The 24989-nt window shown below is 48.9% G+C and overlaps 1 protein-coding gene across 9 annotated transcripts in view; it reads right to left on the reverse strand.

Moving 5' to 3' along the window:
• PHKA1 (phosphorylase kinase regulatory subunit alpha 1) overlaps window positions 1-24320 on the reverse strand; it is an 828488-nt gene extending 804168 nt beyond the window's left edge. For 8 of the 9 annotated variants that reach the window (XM_063937031.1, XM_063937029.1, XM_063937030.1 and 5 more), the window contains exons 1-2: window positions 24214-24320; window positions 23849-23952 (exon numbers count right to left, since the gene is read on the reverse strand). In XM_063937031.1, coding sequence (XP_063793101.1) covers window positions 23849-23926 — 78 coding nt within the window. In that variant the 5' untranslated portion in view covers window positions 23927-23952; window positions 24214-24320. Of the gene's footprint in view, window positions 1-23848; window positions 23953-24057; window positions 24167-24213 lie in introns of those variants that run through there. The other variant, XM_063937024.1, reaches the window with a different exon arrangement.
• Between the last annotated feature and the right edge of the window lie 669 nt (window positions 24321-24989).

A 24989-nucleotide genomic window follows, 5' to 3' on the forward strand; every position in this document is an offset into this window, starting at 1 on the left:
TCTGAGGACTCATTACTCTCCACGCTCCAGATAGTTGATCACTTTGGAACTTATTCTGGTTTACAAGTAAACTGGATTAAGTCCAGTGTCTACCCCATATCTGGTGTTCTCCCTGCTGTGGCGGACTCTTCCTGTCCGTTGCAATGGACTCTCCGGTTTAACTATTTGGGAGTTTTAATTTCTCTTACGTCCTAGAGGATGTTGGGGACTCCAAAAAGACCATGGGGGGTATAGTCGGGATCCACAGGAGACATGGGCACACTATTACACTTTGAATGGGTGTGAACTGGCACCTCCCTCTATGCCCCTCCTCCAGACCTCCGATAGATTCTGTGCCCAGAGAGACTGGACACACACTAGGGGAGCTCTACTGAGTTTCTCTGAAAAGACTTTGTTAGGTTTTTATTTTCAGGGAGACCTGCTGGCTACAGGCTCCCTGCTTCGTGGGAGTGAGGGGAGAGAAGCAGACCTACCTCTTCTGAGTTCAAGGGCTCTGCTTCTTAGGCTACTGGACACCATTAGCTCCAGAGTGTTCGATCACTTGGTACGCCTAGCTGCTCGTTCCCGGAGCCGCGCCGTCATCCCCCTCACAGAGCCAGAAGAAAGAAGCCGGGTGAGTATAAAGAAGATCAGAAGACTTCAGTGACGGCAGAAGACTTCAGTGATGAGGTACCGCGCAGCGCGCCATGCTCCCACACACACTTCGGACGGCACTTACAGGGTGCAGGGCGCAGGAGGGGCGCCCTGGGCAGCATGATTACTGGAGTTCACCACTGGACAGAATATATATATTAGAAGTGCCTAGGCACTAAATATAGCCCCCGCCAGTATAAATATTTAAATTTTGACCGGGACTACAACGTGCCGGTGAGGGGGCGTGGCTTAGCCCTCACAGCTTACCAGCACCATTTTCTCTTCACAGGAACAGAGACGCTGGCCCGGACCTCCACTCTCCTGCACAAGTAACAGGGATCAAAACGGGGGGAGGGGGGGGCGCCATTAATAACGGCGCAAACAGGTCTGAGGCACTGTGTATTTGCTCTCAGTACCGGGATAGGCGCTGGGGTGTGAGCTGGTAAACTCCCTCTGTGTTTCTCTAACAGGCTTTCCTGTAGGTCTGTCCCCTATAGCCAGTGTGTTTGTGCGTGTCGGTTCGTGTGTGTCGACATGTCTGAGGCCGAGTGCTCCTCCCCAGAGGAAGTGGCAATGGGGGCAGATAAGGCGCTGGGAGTGACTGTCGGCACCGCCGACTGCTGAGTGGGTGGATATGTTGAGTACATTGAATGCAAATGTGGCGTTATTGACTAAAAGGCTGGATAAATCTGATTCTCAGACACAAACGTGGAAAAAATACACGGAGGACGCCCTGTCTCAGGTACAGGCCCCCTCAGGGTCACAAAAGCGTTCATTTACCCAGATGGCGGATACTGATACTGACACGGACTCTGATTCCAGTGTCGACTATAGTGAGGCCAGTTTACATCCAAAACTGATTAAGTGTATTCAGTACATGATTGTGGCAATTAAAGATGTTTTACATATTTCAGAAGTGCCTACTGTTCCGGATACAAGGGTTTGTTTGTATAAGGGAAAAAAGCCTGAGGTGACGGTTCCCCCCTCATGAGCTGAACGCTCTTTGCGAAAAAGCTTGGGAATCTCCTGACAAAAGGTAACAGATTCCCAAGAGAATTCTAATGGCATATCCTTTCCCCTCTGATGACAGGGAAAAGTGGGAGCCCTCTCCCAATGTGGACAAGGCTCTATCACGACTGTCCAAGAAGGTGGCGCTTCAGTCTCCTGACACTGCTGGCCTTAAGGACCCTGCGGATCGTAAGCAGGAAAAGACCTTAAAATCCATTTATGCCACTACGGGTGCGCTGCTCAGACCTGCCGTGGCGTCGGCATGGGTGAGTAGCGCTATTGGTAAGTGGGCAGATAATTTGGCATCCGACATGGATACCCTGGATAGGGATAACATTCTTTTGACTCTCGGTTATATCAGGGACGCTGCAGCTTTCCTAAAGTATGCAGCGAGGGATATTGGCCTCTTGGGATCAAGGGGCAATGCCATGGCAGTCTCGGCCAGGAGAGCGCTGTGGATTCATCAATGGAATGCTGATGCAGACTCCAAGAAAGCTATGGAAGCTCTCCCATATAAAGGTAGTGTCTTGTTTGGTGACGGCCTCGCTGACCTGGCTACAGCGGGTAAGTCATCCTTTCTTTCTTCCTTATGTTCCTGCACAACAGAAAAAGACGCCGCATTATCAGATGCAGTCCTTTCGGCCTAATAAATACAAAAAAGGAAGAGGGTCGTCCTTCCTTGCCTCTAAAGGTAGAGGAAGGGGAAAAAGGTCGCCTGCTGTGCCAGGCTCCCAGGAGAAGAAGTCCTCCCCGGCTTCTGCCAAGTCCACCGCATGACGCTGGGGCTCCTCTACGGGAGTCAGTACCGGTGGGGGCGCATCTCCGACTCTTCAGTCAGGTCTGGTTTCACTCGGGCCTGGATCCTTGGGTGTTAGAAATAGTGTCCCAATGGTACAAACTGGAGTTTCAAGAAATGCCCCCTCACCGATTTCTCAAATCAGCCTTGCCAGTTTCTATCCCAGAAAGGGAAGTAGTGCGTGCTGCGATACAAAATCTGGGTCAACAGCGTGTCATTGTCACGGTACCCCCGTCTCAACGGGGAGAAGGGTTTTATTCGAGCCTCTTTGTCGTACCAAAGCCGGATGGCTCGGTCAGACCGATCCTGAACCTAAAATCCCTCAATCTGTATTTGAAAACTTTCAAGTTCAAGATGGAATCTCTTCGAGCAGTGATCTTCAGTCTGGAAGGGGGGGATTTTATGGCGTCAGTCGACATAAAAGATGCCTACTTAAATGTCCCAATATATCCTCCACATCAGGCTTTCCCAAGGTTTGCTGTTCAGGATTGTCATTACCAATTTCAGACGTTGCCGTTTGGTCTTTCCACGGCCCCGAGGGTCTTCACCAAAGTAATGGCGGAAATGATGGTGCTCCTACGCAAGCAGGGTGTCACAATTATCCCGTACTTGGACGATCTCCTGATAAAAGCAAGATCAAAGGAGCAGTTGCTAAGAAACGTGGCACTCTCCCTGACAGTTCTGCAACAACATGGTTGGATTCTAAATTTGCCAAAGTCACAGTTGATTCCGACAACTCGGCTGTCTTTCTTGGGCATGATCCTGGACACGGAACTGCAGAGTGTGTTTCTTCCGGCGGAAAAAGCTCTGGAAATCCAGACCATGGTCAAGGAGATTCTGAAACCGGCAAGAGTTTCAATTCATCAATGCACTTGGGTGCTGGGGAAGATGGTTGCAGCTTACGAAGCCATTCCGTTTGGCAGGTTTTATTCCCGGGTATTTCAGTGGGACCTGTTGGATAAGTGGTCCGGGTCTCACCTGCACATGCACCGGAAAATAAGTCTATCTTCCAGGACCAGAATATCTCTCCTGTGGTGGCTTCAAAGTTCTCACCTTCTAGAGGGACGCAGGTTCGGGATCCAGGATGGGGTCCTGGTGACCACGGATGCAAGTCTCCGAGGCTGGGGAGCAGTCACACAAGGAAAAAATTTCCAGGGAAAATGGTCAAGCCAGGAAGCTTGTCTGCACATAAACGTTCTGGAATTAAGAGCCATCTACAACAGCCTTCGGCAAGCGGAACACTTTCTTCAAGGTCTGCCTGTCCTGATTCAGTCGGACAACGTAACAGCGGTGGCGTACATAAACCACCAGGGTGGAACAAAAAGCAGAGCGGCGATGGCGGAGGCGACAAAAGTTCTCCGCTGGGCGGAAAAGCATGTAAGCGCTCTGTCAGCAGTCTTCCTTCCGGGCGTGGACAACTGGGAAGCAGACTTCCTCAGCAGACACGATCTCCATCCAGGATAGTGGGGTCTTCATCAAGAGGTTTTTGCAGAAGTGACAAGTCGTTGGGGAATTCCTCAAATAGACATGATGGCGTCTCGCCTCAACAAGAAGCTTCAGAGATATTGTTCTAGGTCGAGGGACCCTCAAGCCAGTGCAGTGGAAGCCCTGGTAACTCCGTGGGTGTTTCAGTCGGTATATGTGTTCACTCCACTTCCACTCATTCCAAAAGTGATAAGGATCATAAGAAGAACGAGGGTTCAGGCGGTACTCATTGTTCCAGATTGGCCACGGAGGGCCTGGTGTCCGGATCTTCGGGAATTGCTCATAGAAGATCCCTGGCCTCTTCCGCTCAGAGAGGATCTGTTACTGCAGGGGCCGTGCGTCTTCCAGGACTTACCGCGGTTGCGTTTGATGGCGGAGGTTGAACGCCAAATCCTAGCTCGAAAGGGTATTCCCGGGGAAGTCATCCCCACTCTCCTTAAGGCTAGAAAGGAGGTCACGGCGAAGCATTATCACCGTATTTGGAGAAAGTATGTGTGTTGGTGTGAAGCCAAGAAGGCTCCTACGGAGTAGTTTCAGCTGGGTCGTTTCCTCCATTTTTTGCAGGCAGGTGTGGATGCAGGCCTGAAATTAGGTTCCATTAAAGTGCAGATTTCGGCCTTATCCATTTTCTTTTAAAAAGAATTGGCCGCCCTTCCAGAGGTTCAGACTTTTGTGAAGGGAGTACTGCACATCCATCCTCCGTTTGTGCCACCCGTGGCACCGTGGGATCTTGACATGGTGTTGCAATTTCTTATGTCTCACTGGTTTGAACATTTGCGAAAGGTTGAGTTAATTTCTCACTTGGAAAGTGGTCATGCGTTTGGCCTTGGCATCCGCAAGACGGGTGTCGGAATTGGCGTCTTTGTCTCACAAGAGCCCCCATTTGATTTTCCATGTGGATAGAGCGGAATTGAGAACTCGTCAACAATTTCTGCCGAAGGTGGTTTCTTCGTTTCACATAAACCAACCTATTGTGGTGCCTGTGGCTACGGATGCCTTGGCTGTCAAAATCTCTCGATGTAGTCAGAGCTTTGAAAATTTATGTCGCCAGAACGGCTCAAATTAGGACATCAGAGGCTCCGTTTGTCCTATATGCTCCCAACAAAATTGGGGCTCCTGCTTCCAAGCAGACTATTGCCCGCTGGATTTGTAATACGATTCGGCTTGCTCATTCTACGGCTGGATTGCCATTGCCGAAGTCAGTGAAAGCCCATTCTACCAGGAAGGTGGGCTCATCTTGGGCAGCTGTCCGAGGTGTCTCAGCGCTTCAACTTTGCCGAGCGGCTACGTGGTCGGGTTCGAACACTTTTGCTAAGTTCTACAAGTTTGATACCCTGGCTGATGAGGACCTCATGTTTGCTCAATCAGTGCTGCAGTCGTCCGCACTCCCCCGCCCAGTCTGGAGCTTTGGTATAGACCCCATGGTCCTTTTGGAGTCCCCAGCATCCTCTAGGACGTAAGAGAAAATAGGATTTTGATACCAGCCGGTAAATCCTTTTCTCCTAGTCCGTAGAGGATGCTGGGCACCCGTCCCTGTGCGGACTGTTTGCAGTAGTATTGATAGTTATTGCTTCTGTTACACGGAGGTTGTGTATCGGTTATGTTCAGCTTGTTGCTGTTTTTTAGTTCATGCTGTTAACTGGTATTGCTTAAAAGCCATGTTGAACGGTGTGTTGTGGTGTGAGCTGGTGTATTTCTCACCCTTGGTTAACAAAAATCATTTTCCTTGAAATGTCCGTCGTCCTGGGCACAGTTCCTATAACGGAGGTCTGCAGGAGGGGCATAGAGGGAGGAGTCAGTTCACACCCATTCAAAGTCTTATAGTGTGCCCATGTCTCCTGCAGATCCCGTCTATACCCCCCATGGTCCTTTTGGAGTCCCCAGCATCCACTACGGACTAGGAGAAATGGATTTACCGGTAGGTATCAAAAATAAGAATTTACTCACCGGTAATTCTATTTCTCGTAGTCCGTAGTGGATGCTGGGAACTCCGTAAGGACCATGGGGAATAGACGGGCTCCGCAGGAGACTGGGCACTCTAAAGAAAAGATTAGGTACTATCTGGTGTGCACTGGCTCCTCCCTCTATGGCCCTCCTCCTGACCTCAATTAGGGAAACTGTGCCCGGAAGAGCTGACATAACAAGGAAAAGATTTTTGGAATCCAGGGTAAGACTCATACCAGCCACACCAATCACACCGTACAACTTGTGATAACCTTACCCAGTTAACAGTATGAACAACAACTGAGCCTCACTCAACGGATGGCTCATAACAATAACCCTTATTTAAGCAATAACTATATACACGTATTGCAGAAAGTCCGCACTTGGGACGGGCGCCCAGCATCCACTACGGACTACGAGAAATAGAATTACCGGTGAGTAAATTCTTATTTTCTCTGACGTCCTAGTGGATGCTGGGAACTCCGTAAGGACCATGGGGATTATACCAAAGCTCCCAAACGGGCGGGAGAGTGCGGATGACTCTGCAGCACCGAATGAGCAAACACAAGGTCCTCCTCAGCCAGGGTATCAAACTTGTACAACTTTGCAAAGGTGTTTGAACCCGACCAAGTAGCCGCTCGGCAAAGCTCTAAAGCCGAGACCCCTCGGGCAGCCGCCCAAGAAGAGCCCACCTTCCTTGTGGAATGGGCTTTTACTTATTTTGGATGCAGCAATCCAGCCGCAGAATGAGCCAGCTGAATCGTGCTACAGATCCAGCGAGCAATAGTTTGCTTTGAAGCAGGAGCACCCAGCTTGTTGGGTGCATGCAGGATAAACAGCGAGTCAGTCTTCCTGACTCCAGCCGTTCTTGAAACATAGATTTTCAAAGCCCTGACTACGTCCAGCAACTTGGAGTCCTCTAAGTCCCGAGTAGCCGCAGGCACCACAATAGGTTGGTTCAAATGAAACGATGATACCACCTTTGGGAGAAATTGGGGACGAGTCCTCAATTCTGCCCTGTCCATATGGAAGATCAGATATGGGGTTTTACATGACAAAGCCGCCAATTCCGACACACGCCTAGCCGATGCTAAGGCCAACAGCATGACCACTTTCCACGTGAGATACTTTAGTTCCACGGTCTTAAGTGGCTCAAACCAGTGGGATTTCAGGGTGCCACTGGTGGCGCAAAAGGGGGCTGAATATGCAGCACTCCCTTAACAAATGTCTGAACCTCAGGCAGTGAAGACAGTTCTTTTTGAAAGAAAATGGATAGGGCCGAAATCTGGACCTTTATGGACCCCAATTTTAGGCCCATAGTCACCCCTGACTGTAGGAAGTGCAGGAATCGACCCAGCTGGAATTCCTCTGTAGGGGCCGTCCTGGCCTCACACCAAGCAACATATTTTCGCCATATACGGTGATAATGCTTTGCTGTCACGTCCTTCCTAGCCTTTATCAGCGTAGGAATAACTTCATCCGGAATGCCTTTTTCCGCTAGGATCCGGCGTTCAACCGCCATGCCGTCAAACGCAGCCGCGGTAAGTCTTGGAACAGACAGGGCCCTTGTTGCAGCAGGTCCTGTCTGAGAGGCAGAGGCCATGGGTCCTCTGTGCGCATTTCTTGCAGTTCCGGGTACCAAGTCCTTCTTGGCCAATCCGGAACAATGAGTATTGTTCTTATTCCTCTCTTTCTTACTATTCTCAGTACCTTGGGTATGAGAGGAAGAGGAGGAAACACATATACCAACTGGTACACCCACGGTGTCACTAGGGCGTCCACAGCTATCGCCTGAGGGTCCCTTGACCTGGCGCAATATCTTTTTAGCTTTTTGTTGAGGCGGGACGCCATCATGTCCACCTGTGACAGTTCCCATCGCTTTGCAATCTGTGTGAAGACTTCTTGATGAAGTCCCCACTCTCCCGGGTGGAGGTCGTGTCTGCTGAGGAAGTCTGCTTCCCAGTTGTCCACTCCCGGAATGAACACTGCTGACAGTGCTTGCACGTGATTCTCCGCCCACCGAAGAATCTTTGTGGCTTCCGCCATTGCCATCCTGCTTCTTGTGCCGCCCTGGCGGTTTACATGGGCGACTGCCGTGATGTTGTCTGACTGAATCAGCACTGGCCGGTTTCGAAGCAGGGGCTCTGCTTGACTCAGGGCGTTGTAAATGGCCCTTAGTTCCAGTATATTTATGTGTAGAGAAGTCTCCAGACTTGACCACAGCCCTTGGAAGTTTCTTCCCTGAGTGACTGCCCCCCACCCTCGGAGGCTTGCATCCGTGGTCACCAGGACCCAGTCCTGTATGCCGAACCTGCGGCCCTCGAGAAGGTGAGCACTCTGCAGCCACCACAGAAGAGACACCCTGGCCCTTGGGGACAGGGTGATCAGCCGATGCATCTGAAGATGCGATCCGGACCACTTGTCCAACAGATCCCACTGAAAGATCCTTGCATGGAACCTGCCGAAGGGAATGGCTTCGTATGAAGCCACCATCTTTCCCAGGACTCGCGTGCAGTGATGCACCGATACCTGTTTTGGTTTCAGGAGGTCCCTGACCAGAGATGCTAATTCCTGGGCCTTCTCCACCGGGAGAAACACCTTCTTCTGTTCTGTGTCCAGAATCATGCCCAGGAAAAGCAGACGCGTCGTAGGAATCAGCTGCGACTTTGGAACATTCAGAATCCAGCCGTGCTGTTGCAACACTTCCTGAGAGAGTGCTACGCTGATCAACAACTGCTCTCTGGACCTCGCCTTTATGAGGAGATCGTCCAAGTACGGGATAACTATAACTCCCTTCTTCCGAAGGAGTATCATCATTTCGGCCATTACCTTGGTAAATATCCTCGGTGCAGTGGACAGGCCAAACGGCAACGTCTGGAACAGGTAATGACAGTCCTGTACCACAAACCTGAGGTACTCCTGGTGAAGTGGGTAAATGGGGACATGCAAGTAAGCATCCTTGATGTCCAGCGACACCATAAAATTCCCCTCTTCCTGGCTTGCAATAACCGCTCTGAGCGATTTGAATTTCTTTATATAAGTGTTCAAGGATTTTAAATTCAGAATGGGTCTCACCGAACCGTCCGGTTTCGGTACCACAAACATTGTGGAATAGTAACCCCTTCCCTGTTGAAGGAGGGGGACCCTGATAATCACTTGCTGGAGGTACAGCTTGTGAATTGCCGCCAGTACTACCTCCCTTTCCATGGGGGAAGCTGGCAAGGCTGATTTGAGGTAACGGCGGGGGGGGGGGGGGGGGGGAGTCGCTTCGAATTCCAGCTTGTAACGCAGAGATACAATTTGTACAGCCCAGAGATCCACCTGTGAGCGAACCCACTGGTTGCTGAAGTTTCGCCCCCACCGCACCTGGCTCCGCCTGTGGAGCCCCAACGTCATGCGGTGGACTTAGTGGAAGCAGGGGAGGACTTTTGTTCCTGGGAACTGGCTGCATGGTACAGCTTCTTACCTCTACCCCCGCCTCTGGCAAGAAAGGATGCGCTCCTGACCCTCTTGCCTTTCTGAGAACAAAAGGACTGCATTTGATAATACGGTGCTTTCTTAGGCTGTGAGGAAACCTGAGGCAAGAAAGTCGACTTTCCAGCTGTCGCTGTGGACACGAGGTCCGATAGACCGTCCCCAAACAATTCCTCACCCGTATAAGGCAAAACCTCAATGTGTTTTTTAGAATCAGCATCTCCTGTCCATTGCCGAGTCCATAAGACCCTCCTGGCAGAAATGGACTTCTAGAGCCCAGCAGGCAATTGTCCCTCTGAGCATCCCGCATATATAAGACAACGTCTTTTATATGGCCCAGGGTTAGCAAAACAGTATCCCTGTCGAGGGAATCTATGTCGTCTGACAGAGTATCTGTCCAAGCTGCTACAACACTACACATCCAGGCTGAAGCAATAGCAGGTCTCAGTAGAGTACCAGAGTGTGTATACACTGACTTCAGGATAGCTTCCTGCTTTCTATCCGCAGGCTCCTTTAGGGCGGCCGTATCCTGAGACGGCAGGGCCACCTTTTTAGATAAGCGTGTCAGCGCCTTGTCCACCCTAGGGGATGTTTCCCAACGTAACCTGTCCGTTGGCGGGAAAGGGTACGCCATCAGTAACCTCTTAGAAATCACTAGTTTCTTATCAGGGGAACTCCACGCTTCTTCACATAATTCATTAGATGGGGGAAAAGTCACTGGCTGCTTTTTCTCCCCAAACATATAAACCCTCTTGGTATTAACAGGGTTAATCTCAGAAATGTGTAATACATCTTTCATTGCAATAATCATGTATCGGATGGCCTTGGTCATTTTAGACTGTAAATGTGCCTCATCATCGTCGACACTTGAGTCGGACTCCGTGTCGACATCTGTGTCAACCATCTGAGATAGAGGGCGTTTATGAGCCCCTGACGGTTTCTGAGTCGCCTGGGCAGGCGCGGGCTGAGACCCCGGCTGTCCCAAGGCTGCAGCGTCATCAAACCTTTTATGTAAGGAGCTTACATTGTCGCTTAAGACCTTCCACATATCCATCCAATCAGGTGTCGGCCCCAACGGGGGCGACACCACACTTATCTGCCCTTGCTCCGCCTCCACGTAACCCTCCTCATCAAACATATCGACACAGCCGTACCGACACACCGCACACACACAGGGAATGCTCAGACTGAGGACAGGACCCCACAAAGTCCTTTGGGGAGACAGAGAGAGAGTATGCCAGCACACACCACAGCGCTATATAACACAGGGATTTTCACTTATAATAAGTGATTACCCAATAGCTGCCTTATATGTTTTATTTGCGCCTAAATTTATGTGCCCCCCCTCTCTTTTTTACCCTTCTTGTACCTGGATACTGCAGGGGAGAGCCTGAGGAGCTGCTTCCAGCGGAGCTGTGAAGAGAAAATGGCGCTGGTGTGCTGAGGAAGAAGGCCCCGCCCCCTCAGTGGCGGGCTTCTGTCCCGCTTTCTGTGTAAAAAAAATGGCGGAGGTTTTTACATATATACAGTGCCAGACTGTATATATGTATTTTTATTGCCAAAAGGTACTTCAATTGCTGCCCAGGGCGCCCCCCCCCCCCAGCGCCCTGCACCCTACAGTGACCGGAGTGTGTAAGTGTGCTGGGAGCAATGGCGCACAGCTGCGGTGCTGTGCGCTACCTTAAATGAAGACAGGAGTCTTCTGCCGCCGATTTCGTCGTCTTCCAGCTTCTGTTCTTCTGGCTCTGCGAGGGGGACGGCGGCGCGGCTCCGGGAACGGACGATCGAGGACAGGTGCCTGTGTTCAAACCCTCTGGAGCTAATGGTGTCCAGTAGCCTAAGAAGCACAAGCTAGCTGCAAGCAGGTAGGTTTGCTTCTCTCCCCTTAGTCCCACGTAGCAGTGAGTCTGTTGCCAGCAGAAGCTCACTGAAAATAAAAAACCTAATAAATACTTACTTTACTAGTAAGCTCAGGAGAGCCCACTAGGAGCACCCAGCTCTGGCCGGGCACAGATTCTAACTGAGGTCTGGAGGAGGGGCATAGAGGGAGGAGCCAGTGCACACCAGATAGTACCTAATCTTTTCTTTAGAGTGCCCAGTCTCCTACGGAGCCCGTCTATTCCCCATGGTCCTTACGGAGTTCCCAGCATCCACTAGGACGTCAGAGAAATCCTATTATCGCCCCGTCCCCACGATTATGTTGCACTGAATGTAGAACCTGTTACACGTGATTTTAAGAAGGCGGCTCATCTGTGAAAGAAACTTCCCCTTACTGTTATGGGCCGTATTAATTTATTTAAAATGTCTATCCAACCCAGGTATCTATACTTATTGCAACACTCTCCTGTATATATACTCAAGACGATTTTCTCTTCCATTGATAGTGTTATTTCCTCTTTTATTTGGGGTGGAAAGGCGCCTAGGGTTGCCTTGAAGGCCTTGGTTAAGTCCAAACTAGATGGGGGCCTGGGCCTTTCCAATATGCGAACATATTATTTGGCCTCTCAACTGGTTCACATTTCTAGCTGGCTTATGGGTACGGCTAGAGATACGATGATGGGGTTCTATGCTGAGTGGGTGGAGTCTCCTGTTTCTTTGCTTCAGTTTCTCCTTTCTGGGTCTATTCTCTCTGGCCTCCCTCCTATTCTAAGACAGGCTCTCTTGGTATGGCGTCAGGCGCACACTTTTTTGACTGGCATGACATTGATATAGATACACCCCTGTGGTTTAATGCTTATTTTAAAGAGCTGCTGCCATTATCCCCAGATAATTTATGGTTGAGGATGGGAATCACAACAGTTGCTCAACTCTATGTTGATGGCACACTTAAATCATGTGAACAAATACTGTGCTGTTGCTAATTCTGCCTTCTTCCATTATCTCCAGCTGCGCCATGCACTGCGGGTACAATTTGGTACAACCCCTCTAGCTGTTTCGGTGTCTCCAGTCAAAAAAATGCTTCTTACGTTGGGCCCCAGGGGACGCATATCTATGATATATGCCGCTTTGAATGTACATGTTAACTCACATTTATTTGACCCACTGAAACTTAAATGGGAAAGTGACCTTGGTGCCCTCTCCAATAAACAATGGACACAAATCCTGGGCTCTATCAAGTATACTACCCCATGTGTTAGATACCAGCAGATCTACTTTTATATCTTTCATAGAGTATATCGCACTCCAGTAATGCTTCATAAAGCACACCTCAGGCCTGATACCTGTTGTCCGAAGTGTAATGTAGAAGGAGCAGATTCCTGGCATTTGCAGTGGTCTTGTCCACGATTGGCTCCGTTTTGGGTTGCAGTTTGGAATGACATTACCCTTACAGAACCTTCTCTACCCATGCTTGACCCTAGACTATGTCTGTTTGGGTTAGATATTGAAGAGACGCATTCCCTAATTTTATACCGATACGTTTTGTGCTTAAATACGTTGGCAAAGGTGCTCATAGCCAGAAAATGGTTGTCCCTTGAGTTACCTAATATTTCCCATTGGAGGGCTTTGGTTAATGAGGTCTCTGGCCATGAAAAGGTGAGGTTTACGTCCAGAGGCACGCTGGGTAACTACTTCAGTAAATGGGATAGATGGAATACATCCATCTTTGGAGTGGGATTAATGCAGTAGAAAGGAGGCTGTGCGATACTGATGCTGGATTCTAAGAGTTTGCGCTGCGGCTGGAGCGGTCATGGCGATGTCTTTTGTTTGTGCTTTTATTATGTCTATTCTTCACTGTGTTCTTACTTATGTAATTGATACACTGCAACCTGCTGATTTTACGATGCTACTCTAAATGTGTTGCCTATTTGTTATGTTTGTTATGAAAAATCCTTGACCTACTATGATGGATTCTGCGTGATACCCGTTTTCCTTTTTTTTGGGAATGTTGATGTTCTGTTCTTTGTTTGTGAAAAATCAAAATTTCTTAAGAAATAATGAATATATATATATATATATATATATATATATATATATATTTATATTTATATTTGATTTTTAATACCGTATGGAAGGCTATATTTGAAAACACAGAAGATCCCTGTGAAGGAAAGAACATACAAGATACCTTTGGATGCATATAGGGCTTGTCATAAAGGTAAGCCATGTTTTAATAGGCTGATATCATGAGTGTCACAATGCTGTGAATAGAAGAGGTGGTGAAAAACTTTGAAAGAAACCTTTATGGGAACGCATTGTTTTTAAGAAAGGTCAGTTTCAGCGACACAACAGGTTAACAGCAGACAGAAGACTTTTTCATATATGGTTTTACACTCTGTTTCTTTGAGGATTCTCAGGACATAAGGATTTTGGATTTATGTAGCACTGCTTGGAGAGCGTTCATCATATATATTTGTGTGTCTAAGAGAGAAGTGGTGTTCTATTGGACGAGTGCCAAGCTGCAGCTAGAGCGCAAGTCATTGTTTCTTTTCTATTCGTTAAAGGGGGCAAAATGTTCACTGAAAACTCACCTCTTCAGACAAGCTTATCAAATTCCAGACCCACCCACATAATCTTCAGTGCTTCCCTATCTAATTACATCCTCTCTGTACAGAACACAGACAAAATATGTGAGGTTTTCTTTGCTCTCACACCCTCCTGACCTTTGGCAACATTGCGGGGTGATCATATCATACAACCCATTAGGAACCTAGCAATCTGGTGGACCATTATGCAATAGGTAGCATCTATCCTTGTGCATCAGTGCCTATTTCCCTATAGATTGTAAGTTTGCGAGCAGGACCCTCCTACCTCTATGTCTGTCTGTTTTTGCCCAGTTTGTTCTATTACTGTTCTAATTGTAAAGCGCAACGGAATATTCTGCGCTATATAAGAAACTGCAAATACATAAAATAAAAAATCATTGAAACGCCATGGCAATGCCTGATTTGCCCCCTTCGGATCCAATTGGGTTCCCCCCATAATTCTTAGCTTGTGAGCAGGGACCTCTCACATGTGTGTCTGTCTGTTATTACCAAGTCTTGTCTATCACTTTTTTGTTCTCAATTGTAAAGCATAACGGAATATGCTGCCGATATATAAGTAACTGTTAAAAAAATGATGCGGTCACAATGCCAATGCCAGTATCCCGAGCAATCAATGCACACAGAAAGCCAACCCACAAGGAATATTCCCACTTGTGGGTGTCCACGACACCCAGAGAGTGGGAATAGAACATCGAGGGCAGCGAGCCACCGAGTCCGCTGCGCTGCAAGCGCAGTGAGCCCACAAGGGGCTTTGTTGCGCTCGAACCCCCCTCCATCGGCGTTCTGCTGCTGGGATCCCAGGGTCCCGAGCGCCGGTCTCCCAGCCCCAACCAGTTAAAAAATAATGAAAATAGGATTTTAATTACCTATCGGTAAATCCTTTTCTCGTAATCCATAGAGGATGCTGGAGTTCCATTTAGTACCATGGGGTATAGACGGGTCCCTTGGGAGCCATGGGCACTTTAAGAGTTTAATAGTGTGGGCTGGCTCCTCCCTCTATGCCCCTCTGTCCAGAGTCTAGAAACTGTGCCCGAGGATACGGACATACTTCGAGAGAAGGAAATACACAGATAGTGAGATTCACACCAGCTCACACATAACAGAAAACCAAGCTAACCAGCTTGAAACAATTCAACAGCTGAACAACAGTACTTAACCAAGGAACAAGGCAGTACTGAACCAAATAACAACTGCAGGAGAACAAAGGGCTGGGTGGGCGCCTAGTATCCTCTACGGACTAAGAGAAAAGGATTTACCGGTAGGTAATTAAAATCCTATTTTCTCTTACGTCTTAGAGGATGCTGTGGTCCACTTTAGTACCGTGGGGATGTACCAAAGCTCCCAAACAGGGTGGGAGAGTGCTGAAGTCCCTGCAGAACCGATTGACCAAACTTTAGGTCCTCAGAGGCCAAAGTATCGAACTTGTAGAACTTAGCAAACGTGTTTGAACCAGACCAAGTAGCCGCTTGGCAAAGTTGTAAAGCCGAGACAACCCGGGCAGCCGCCCAGGAAGAACCCACTTTACGAGTAGAGTGGGCCTTAACAGATTTTGGACACGGCAATCCTGCCGTAGAATAAGCATGCTGGATAGTAAACCTAATCCAGCGAGAAATCGTCTGCTTAGAAGCAGGACCCCCAACCTTGTTGGGATCATAAAGGACAAACAGAGCATCCGACTTTCTGTGACAAGAAGTTCTCTTCACATAATTCTTCAAAGCCTTTACAACATTCAAGGACTTTGAGGTGATTGAGGAGTCAGTAGCCGCTGGCACCACAATAGGTTGGTTGATATGAAAAGCCAACACAACCTTTGGAAAAAAGTGCTGACACGTCCTGAGTTCAGCTCTATCTTCATGGAAAGTCAAGTAGGGGCTCTTGCAGGACAATACCCCCAATTCTGACACACGTCTAGCAGATGCCAATGCCAACAGTGTGACCACCTTCCAAGTAAGAAACTTGACCTCAACCTCCTGTAAAGGCTCGAACCAATACGATTGCAGGAACTGCAGCACCACGTTGAGATCCCAAGGTGCCGCAGGAGGCACAAAGGGAGGTTGAATGTGCAGAACCCCTTTCAAGAAAATCTAAAAACCCCAGGTAGGGCAGCCAATTGTTTCTGGAAGAAAATGGACAAGGCCGAAATCTGGACTTCTATGGAGCCCAGACGCAGGCCCACATCCACACCTGCTTGCAGGAAGAGGAGAAACCGTACAAGTTGAAACTCCACCGTAGGAAACTTCTTGGATTCACACCAAGACACATACTTTTCCAACTCTGATGGTAATGTCTTGACGTTACTCCTTTCCTAGCCTGTATCAGGGTAGGAATAACTTTGTTCGGAATGCCCTTCCGAGCTAAGATCTGGCGTTCAACCTCCATGCCGTCAAACGTAGCCGTGGTAAGTCTTGATAAGCGAACGGCCCCTGTTGCAGAAGGTCCACTCGATGAGGAAGAGGCCTCGGATCTTCCAGCTGTAACTCCAGAAGATCCACGTACCAAGCCCTTCTTGGCCAGTCCGGAGCAATGAGGATCGCCTGAACGCTTGTTCTTTTTATTAGCTTGAGAATCCTTGGGATGAGTGGAAGTGGAGCAGTGACCGCGCCAAAAAAAAAAAAAAATGTGGGTCCCAGGGACCCATTACATAAAAAAATTGGGGTCCTATTCGACTGTTTCTGGGTCCCATCACATATTATGGGGGGAGAGGCAGGAATAAGCTCATTAGAGCTGGAGCTAGAGACAAGGAGAAGTTAGGGTACAGTTGGGGGTAAGGGCAGGCAGTGCTGGGGGGTAGGGAGGGGGTAATTGCAGACAACAGTTGGGATAGTGCTGAGGGACAAGGAAGGGGCTAGGGGCAGGCAGTGCTGGGGGTAGTGAGGGGTTAAGGGTAGATAGTAGCTGGGGTACTACTGGGGGGCAAGGAGGTGGTTAGGGGCAGGCAGTATTGGGGGTAAGGAGGGGGCAAGGGTGAAAAGCAGCTGTGGCAGGATTGGAGGACAAGGAAGGGTTTAGGGGCAAGCAGTATTGGGATTAGGGAAGGGTAGACAGTACTGGAGGTAAGGAGGAGGAAAGGGTGTAATAACACTTAAGAATATGCTGCAATCCAAGCTCACCACTGTGTCACTACAGCCACACACTGTAATCACTGTACCTCCACTACAGCCACACACTGGAATAACTGCTATCGTGACACACACTGCCTTCTCTGTACTTTCTCTTTTCCGCTCTGTCTGCAGCCATGTCCTGCCTGCAGCAGCCCGTCACCTTGCGGGTGGCCGGGTCCGGCGGTCCTAGCCTCTGTTGGGGGTCCCCCAGAGGAAAATTTAGGATTCAGGCCACCTCTACGCATAACTTTGTCCGCCCCCCGCCAAAAATTATAATTGTGTTGCCTCTAGTAATATAACAAGATCATTTAGTATATGACCAACTACTTAAATACATCCTATATATATGCAGTATTTAAATTTCAATAAGGATAAAATCTAATCAGGACTGCCAGTGTTATCAGATTGAAAAAGAGAATTTGATGGCAGATAGAGAACCACTTGGCCCATCAGCCAATTAACCTACCAGTATATTTTTGGAGTGTGAGAGGAAACCCACGCAAGTACGGGAAGAATATATAAAGTACACACAGTTAGGGCATTGGTGGGAATTGAACACAGAACCTCTGTGCTGTAAGGCAGTAATGCTAACCATTACACCAGCCATAAGCCTTCATCTATGACTCCCATGCCAATTTTGCGGGTACTGCAGTTCAGCATACCTAAGCGCATGCGTGGGCAAATATTTCAGCTGAGGGAACATTTGGCAGGTATCCGTGAACGGTTAAGAGACGCAAATGATGGATTGGAAATGAATGCCAGGATATTGAATAAAGAGACAATTCCCCCTCCTATGATTGTCAACGTATCAATGTTTTTATCACATACTGATCTGGATAAAAACATTGAAATGTTTACACTCTCATAAGGAGAAATTTTCTCTTTATTCAATCCCTGAGTTGGATTCATGTTTCCGCTTTATACCACTGGCCAAAAAGGTGGATGTACAGCTTTTCTCCATACATACTCTGCCGTCTCCAATGTCCACATTACTTACACAACCTGACCCCCTCCAGCTCATAGCTCTCTTTGCTCTTTTCTCACAGCTTGCACTGGCTCCTTATATTACAATTTAAAAGTAGAATCTCCCGCAGCTGAGGCTCTCTGCACTTGGTTGCTGGCTGCCCAGCTTGGCTCCGCCACCCCAACAGAGTGCCATGTGTTCAGCTGTTTGGCTCCAGGCAGCAGAGGCTATCAAGATCTGTAGTTTATGTGCAATCACTGCGGAGCTCACAATCAGAATTTGCCCAGCCCTGCTATAGAGCCACCCATCAGTGCCATGCATCAGCAGGCTTAGCTGCCTCTGTCTGATACAATACGGTCACTGCTCAGGCTCCGCTGGTCGGTCCAAATCAGATGCCTCAGTGTGAACAGGCGGTCTACAATAAGGTATGCGGCTCAGATCGCTCTCTATTCCCACTCTCCCAGCTTCCCTCCGTCAGTAACGCACAGTAGCACGGTATGTGGAGCACTGCGGTGCAGCGCCGAGACCATGGGAATCGGGATTCCAACAGCTTGCCGCAGGAGGAAATAGGGGTGGGCGGATGGAGGCAGAGCGCTTTAACCCCTGAGCGCGGCTCCTTGCTGACAGCATATATACGTCTTTCATAATGGGCGGGACCCTGGGGAAGCGCTTCATAGGGATTGGCTACATGTTTAATAATTGACGCCTCCCTTGCCCGGCTGCTCCTCCTCCACTTTTATAATCCACTGTGCAGTTGAGCAAGGGCGACATCAATTATTAAACCTGTAACCAATCCCAGTGCAGCGCGTCCCCAGGTACCCACACAATTTGAAAAAGTGAGTCCCTGGTCTTTAATATTGGGTAAAATACGCGCTATAGCACGTTTTTGCGAACACTGTGGAGGGAACACATACACTGACTGGAACACCCACAGAGTTACCAGGGCGTCCACTGCCACTGCTTGTGGATCCCTCGACCTGGAACAGTACAGTCGAAGCTTCTTGTTGAGACGTGTGTCCATCATGTCTATTTGAGGTATGCCCCAAAGACTTGTCACCTCTGCGAACACCACTGGTTGGAGTCCCCTCTCTCCCGGATGGAGATCGTGTCTGCTGAGGAAGTCCGCTTCCCAGTTGTCCACTCACAGCGCCACCAGGTGTCTTTCCTCCCAGAGGATGATTCTTGTTACCTCTGACATTGCAGCTCTGCTCTTCGTTTCGCCCTGTCAGTTTATGTAGGCCACGGTCACTACATTGTCCGACTGAACCTGAATGGCCTGATCTTTCAGAAGATGTGCCGCTTGTTGAAGACCGTTGTACACGGCTCTTAGTTCCAGAATATTTATTCTAAGGATGGATTCCAGACTTGACCACCTTCCCTGGAAGTTTTCCCCTTAGGTGACCGCTCCCCAACCTCTGAGATTTGCATCCGTGGTTAGGAGGATCCAATTCTGAATCCCGGACCTGCGGCCCTCTAGTAGGTGAGAGGTTTGCAGCCACCAGAGGAGCGAGATTCTGGCTTTCGGAGACAGATGTATCCTCTGGTGCATGTGAAGATGAGATCCCGACCATTTGTCCAGGAGATCCAGTTGAAAGGACCATGCATGAAATCTTCCGTACTGTAGAGCGTCGTAGGAGGCAACCATCTTCCCCAGAAGGCGAATGCACTTATGAACCGATACCCGGGTTGGCTTTAAGACATCCCGGACCATTGTTTGAATCACCAACGCTTTCTCCACTGGGAGAAATACCCTCTGCACTTCCGTGTCGAGGATCATTCCCAGGAAAGACAGCTTCCTTGTCGGCTCCAGATGAGACTTCGGAAGGTTCAGGATCCAGCCGTGCTTCCCGAGCAGCTGTGTCGTGAGCGCGATGGATCGCAACAACATCTCCCTGGACGGCGCCTTGATCAGGAGATCGTCCAGATATGGAATTATGTTCACCCCCCGTTTGCGGAGGAGAACCATCATCTCCACCATCACCTTTGTGAAGATCCTTGGTGCTGTGGAGAGGCCAAACGGCAGCGCCGGGAACTGATAGTGATCGTACAGCAGTGCAAACCGGAGATATGCCTGATGCGGTGACCAAATGGGAATGTGGAGGTAAGCATCCTTGATGTCTAGAGACCCCAGGAACTCCACCTCCGTCAGTCCTGAGATGACAGCTCTCAGAGATTCCATCTTGAATTTGAACTCCATGAGACAAGGGTTCAAAGACTAAGTTTACAATAGGCCGTACCGAACCATCCGGTTTTGGTACCACAAAAAGGTTCGGATAATAACCCTTGTTCCACTGCCGAGTCGGAACTGGATACTGGAACAACGACCTCTGACACCACCAGTTTTCTGATGGCCTCCAGAAGAACTATTCTGTCTGCCTGCAGAGCTGGCAAGTCTGACTTGAAGAAACGGTGAGGTGGGGGATTTTGAAACTCCAGTCTTTACCCCCTGGACACTATATCCATATATTGCTTGTATCACCAACGCTTTCTGTTCTGGTAGAGACACACTCTGTACTTCCGTGCCGAGGATCATCCCCAGGAAGGACAGTCTCCTTGTCGGCTCCAATTGCTACTTTGGAAGGTTCAGGATCCATCCATGATCCTGGAGCAGTTGAGTTGAGAGAGCAATGCTCTGTAACAGCTTCTCCCTGGAAGACGCTTTTATCAGCAGGTCATCCAGATAAGAAATTATGTTCACACCCTGCTTGCGGAGGAGTAGCATCATCTCCGCCATCACCTTGGTAAACACTCTTGGTGCCGTGGAGAGGCCAAACGGCAGCGCCTGGAACTAATAGTGACAGTCCAGCAGCGCAAATCTGAGATAAGCCTAGTGAAGCAGCCAGATCGGGATATGAAGGTACGCATCCTTGATATCGAGGGATACCAGGAATTCCCCCTCCTCCAGACCTGAGAACACCGCTCTCAGAGATTCCATCTTGAATTCCCTCAAGTAGGGTTCAATGACTTTAGGTTTAATATTGGTCTTACCGAACCATCCGGTTTCAGTACCACAAACACGTTTGAGTAATAACCCTTGAGATGTAGGCGAGGTGGAACTGGAACAATGACATTTTACCTCAGTAATTTTTTAATGGCTTCCTGCAGTATAGCACTTTCTGTCAGCGAAGCTGGAAAGCCTAATTTGAAAAATCTGTGAGATGGGAGTTCTTGAAACTCCAGTATGTACCCCTGGGTAACAACATCTTGTACCCAGGGATCCAGGCATGAGGATGCCCAGACCTGACTGAAATTTTTTAGTCTTGCTCCCACCTGCCCGATCTCCAGGCTGGGAGGTCCACCGTCATGCCGAGGATTTTGAGGAAACCGAAGCAGAATTCTGTTCCTGGGAACCTGCGGGTGCAGATTTTCTGGATTTCCCCCGACCACCTCTAAAGAGTGGAAGGGGCTTTGGACTTTTTTGCTTTAGCAGTCCGAAAGGACTGCATTGCAGACGTAGGATATGATTTCTTATTCTGTGGTGTAGCAGAGGAAAGAATGGTTGACTTACCCGCAGTTGCCGTGGAGATCCACGCATCTAACGCTTCCCCAAACAGAGGCTGACCTGTGAAGGGTAGGTTCTCTACACTCTTCTTGGATTCCGCGTCCGCAGACCATTGGCACAGCCAGAGTCCCCTGCGTGCCGAGACAGCCATGGAAGAAGCTCTCGCGTTCAGATGTCCAAGGTCTTTCATGGCTTTCACCATGAAATCTGCAGAATCCTGTATGTGACAAAAACAATTTAATGTTACTTCTATCCATAGAATCTAAGTCCTCCAGTAAAGTGCCTGACCACTTTACAATGGCTTTAAAAATCCATGCACAAGCAATAGTAGGTCTTAAAGCTAGGACATTTGCGGTGTATAAAGATTTGGGTGTAGTCTCAATCTTGCGGTCGGACGTCTCTTTTAAAGCGATGGACCCAGGGACAGGTAAAACCACCATTTTAGACAACCTAGAAACAGAAGCGTCTACGTCCGGCTGGTTTTCCCACTTTTTCCTATCCTCCTCAGGGAAAGGAAAAGCAATGAGAACCCTTTTAAGCATCTGAAACTTTTTCTCCGGATTTTCCGAGGATTTTTCAAACAATGCGTTTAAATCTTCAGACACAGGGAAGGTAAGGGAGGCTTTTTTATTGTCAGTAAAGTAAGCCTCCTCCACCTGCTCAGGAACCTTATCAGTAATTTGTAAAACATCCCTAATAGCCTCAATCATGAGTTGCACCCCCTTAGCAAGGGATTCCTCCCCCCCCCCCCTTCCCCATATATCACCATCAACTGAATCAGAGTCAGTATCCGTGTCAACATGCATTATTAGGACAAGAGCACGCTTTTTAGGATATACATCAGGTGTCTTGCATGTGGTAGCGGGAGCTGAATACCACAAAACCTCTACAGATCTTTTCAAAACCTGTGTTTCAGTCTCATTATGAGCTATCCTAGATGAAATCTGGGATATCATTCCCTTAATAGAAGCCACCCATGGGGGTTCGGATTCAGAAGGCAGAGACAGTATATTGTATTCCTGAGTACATGGAATAGACTTCACTGGAGAAGATACACAATCTGCAGCACAAGATAAAGAGTCCCTAGACATGGTAATGTGAGATATATACACACAGGAAAATGTCAGACAGTTTCCCCCCAGTACCTTCAGAGACAGACACAGACACAGTATAAGGAGCCAGCACACACAGCGCCCCAGTAGGCAGTTATGATAAATGCCTGCCGCTGCCTGAGTAACCTTAATAGATTAAACAGGTAAAAAAACGCTCCCTCCACCCCCCCTATCTACAACACCCTGGTACCGCAGAGGATAACTGGAGTGAAGAAGAGGGCAGCACTCCCTGTCAGCGTCTCTGTAGCGGTGATCTGCAGGAAGAAAATAGCGCAGGTGAGTGCTGGATCCGCTCTGAGAAGCCCCGCCCCCTGTAATGACGCATCTTCCACTTACTGAATTTTACTGGCCTGAGGTAATATGCAGCTAGCAGCAGTATACATCCCTGATAGCCTTTTGTGACCAGTTTTGGGGTATTGCGCTGGCCCAGGGCGCTCCTCACAGCGCCTCACACTGAGTACCGCTGAGCCATCCAGAGCGCAGCCTCACAGAGCTGCGCTCCCACCCTTGTGCTGTCATTCCTGCCGGCGACCAGCTATCAGGGCGCCAGCGTCATACTCACCACTCCAACTTCTGGCTCTGTTAGGGGAGGGCGGCCGTGCTGCGGGATTGAGCGGTCGCCTCGTGGGCTTGCGATCAGCACCCTCAGGAGCTCAGTGTCCTGTCAGCGGAGATAGGAGCCATTAACCTCTAGGGTTGGATCCTACTTCCCCCTAATTCCCCCGAAGCAGGGAGGCTGTTGCCAGCAGTCTCCCTGTACCTAACTCTTTACAAAAACAATAAAACTAGAAAAACTCCTAGGAGCTCCCCTAGCTGTGACCGGCTCCACCGGGCACATTTTCTAAACTGAGTCTGGTAGGAGGGGCATAGAGGGAGGAGCCAGCCCACACTATTAAACTCTTAAAGTGCCCATGGCTCCCAAGGGACCCGTCTATACCCCATGGTACTAATGTGGACCCCAGCATCCCCTAGGACGTAAGAGAAAAATACTGCATACATTGAGTGAACAGTATTTCTCTGAATCTTTACAATAATATGACCTGTGTTATGTTATGTTAAATTAAATAGCCATAATATGAATAGAATAGTGCCAAGTTGTGATGTTATGTTGAATAAAAGCGTGGTATTATCATGGTGTAGCTTAAGATACTGAGAGCGCAGAAATGCCAGTCAGGTCAGGTCCTGATTATGTTCAAACTGCATACTTGCCTACCTTACCAGGAAAGTCCAGGAACAGAGCATTTTCTCCCTCATGGAGAGGGTCAGGTAGGCAAGTATGGTTCAAAGTAAGCAATATTTCATAAGAAAGTGCCTGACTGTAAGAACACTGTTGGGAGGAACTGACCTGGTGACAGAGTATGGTTTGTTGGACGAGTCTGGCGTATCTGTCCAGCCGAACACCAGAATTACTGCGGCTCCTCATCTCCGGCGGTGACCTGGTGCTACAGCCTATAAATAAAAGATGCAGCAAGAAAATGGTCAGTACTCGGCCAATGTATTCACCTGACAACTGATTCTCTGAACCTAACACAACTTCTCCCGCTGTAACATTACTGTAGTGTGTGCGGTGCGCGCTGTGCAGTCACACATCCAGCCTGCACTACATCCGTGCTCCTGGTACATTAAATCCTTATCCATATAATCCAGCCATTACACATATAGCCACAATCTTTGTGCCCTCATTTGTATATGTGACAACCCGCCGGTTACCTTATGGTGATATGACCCCGCCCTCCAGCGGGTATTGCCAGCACACGCTGTGTCTCTCTGCACTTCCTGCCTGAACTTCTGCAATCTGCACTGAAAGCGTCCCCTAGTCACAGAGATACGCCCGGGGAGACGCCTTCAGCGTTTGATTGGCTGAGAGGGCCGACGATCAGCGCATAAGTGGATACAAGAGGCGAGGGGGCGAAAGGGAGTATGGTAAAAAAGGACCTACTGCCAGTACCGAGTGTTATTGGATGAATCAGCAGCTGCGGGACAGGTTCAGTGCCAGGGAGAGATCAGATCACACAAACCGTGTAGCCTGAGACGAGGCTGAAGTTAGCTTCTTATTCGGCTCCAGCTTCTTATTCAGATAGCCGGAGCATATATATAAACGCTGCTGCGACAACTAGTTTTCTCCCCAGTATATGAGGATTACTGCCGCCCAGTGGCTGTGATGGGCTGTACATGCACTAATGGGGTTACTAATGTGTTTACTTTTAGCAGTCGAATGGAGCTTAAGGGGGGGTACTCACGGAGCGATCGCTGCTTAAAGTCTAAGCAATCTGACTGATTGCTTAGATTTTAAGCAGTGATCTCTCCGTGTGTACCCCCCCACAGTGATAGCGATGCGCGGGGCTATCTCTGGTGCTAGATTGGCCTCAGTGGCGTAACTAGAAATTTTTCTCCCCCAAGCCAAAAAATTCTTCGGCGCCCCCCATCCCCCATAATTGGCACTAGTAAAGAGAGAAACATGCGCGCGCCGCAAAAAAGGGTGTGTG

Source organism: Pseudophryne corroboree, chromosome 8, assembly GCF_028390025.1.
Source record: "Pseudophryne corroboree isolate aPseCor3 chromosome 8, aPseCor3.hap2, whole genome shotgun sequence".
Lineage (NCBI taxonomy): Eukaryota > Metazoa > Chordata > Amphibia > Anura > Myobatrachidae > Pseudophryne > Pseudophryne corroboree.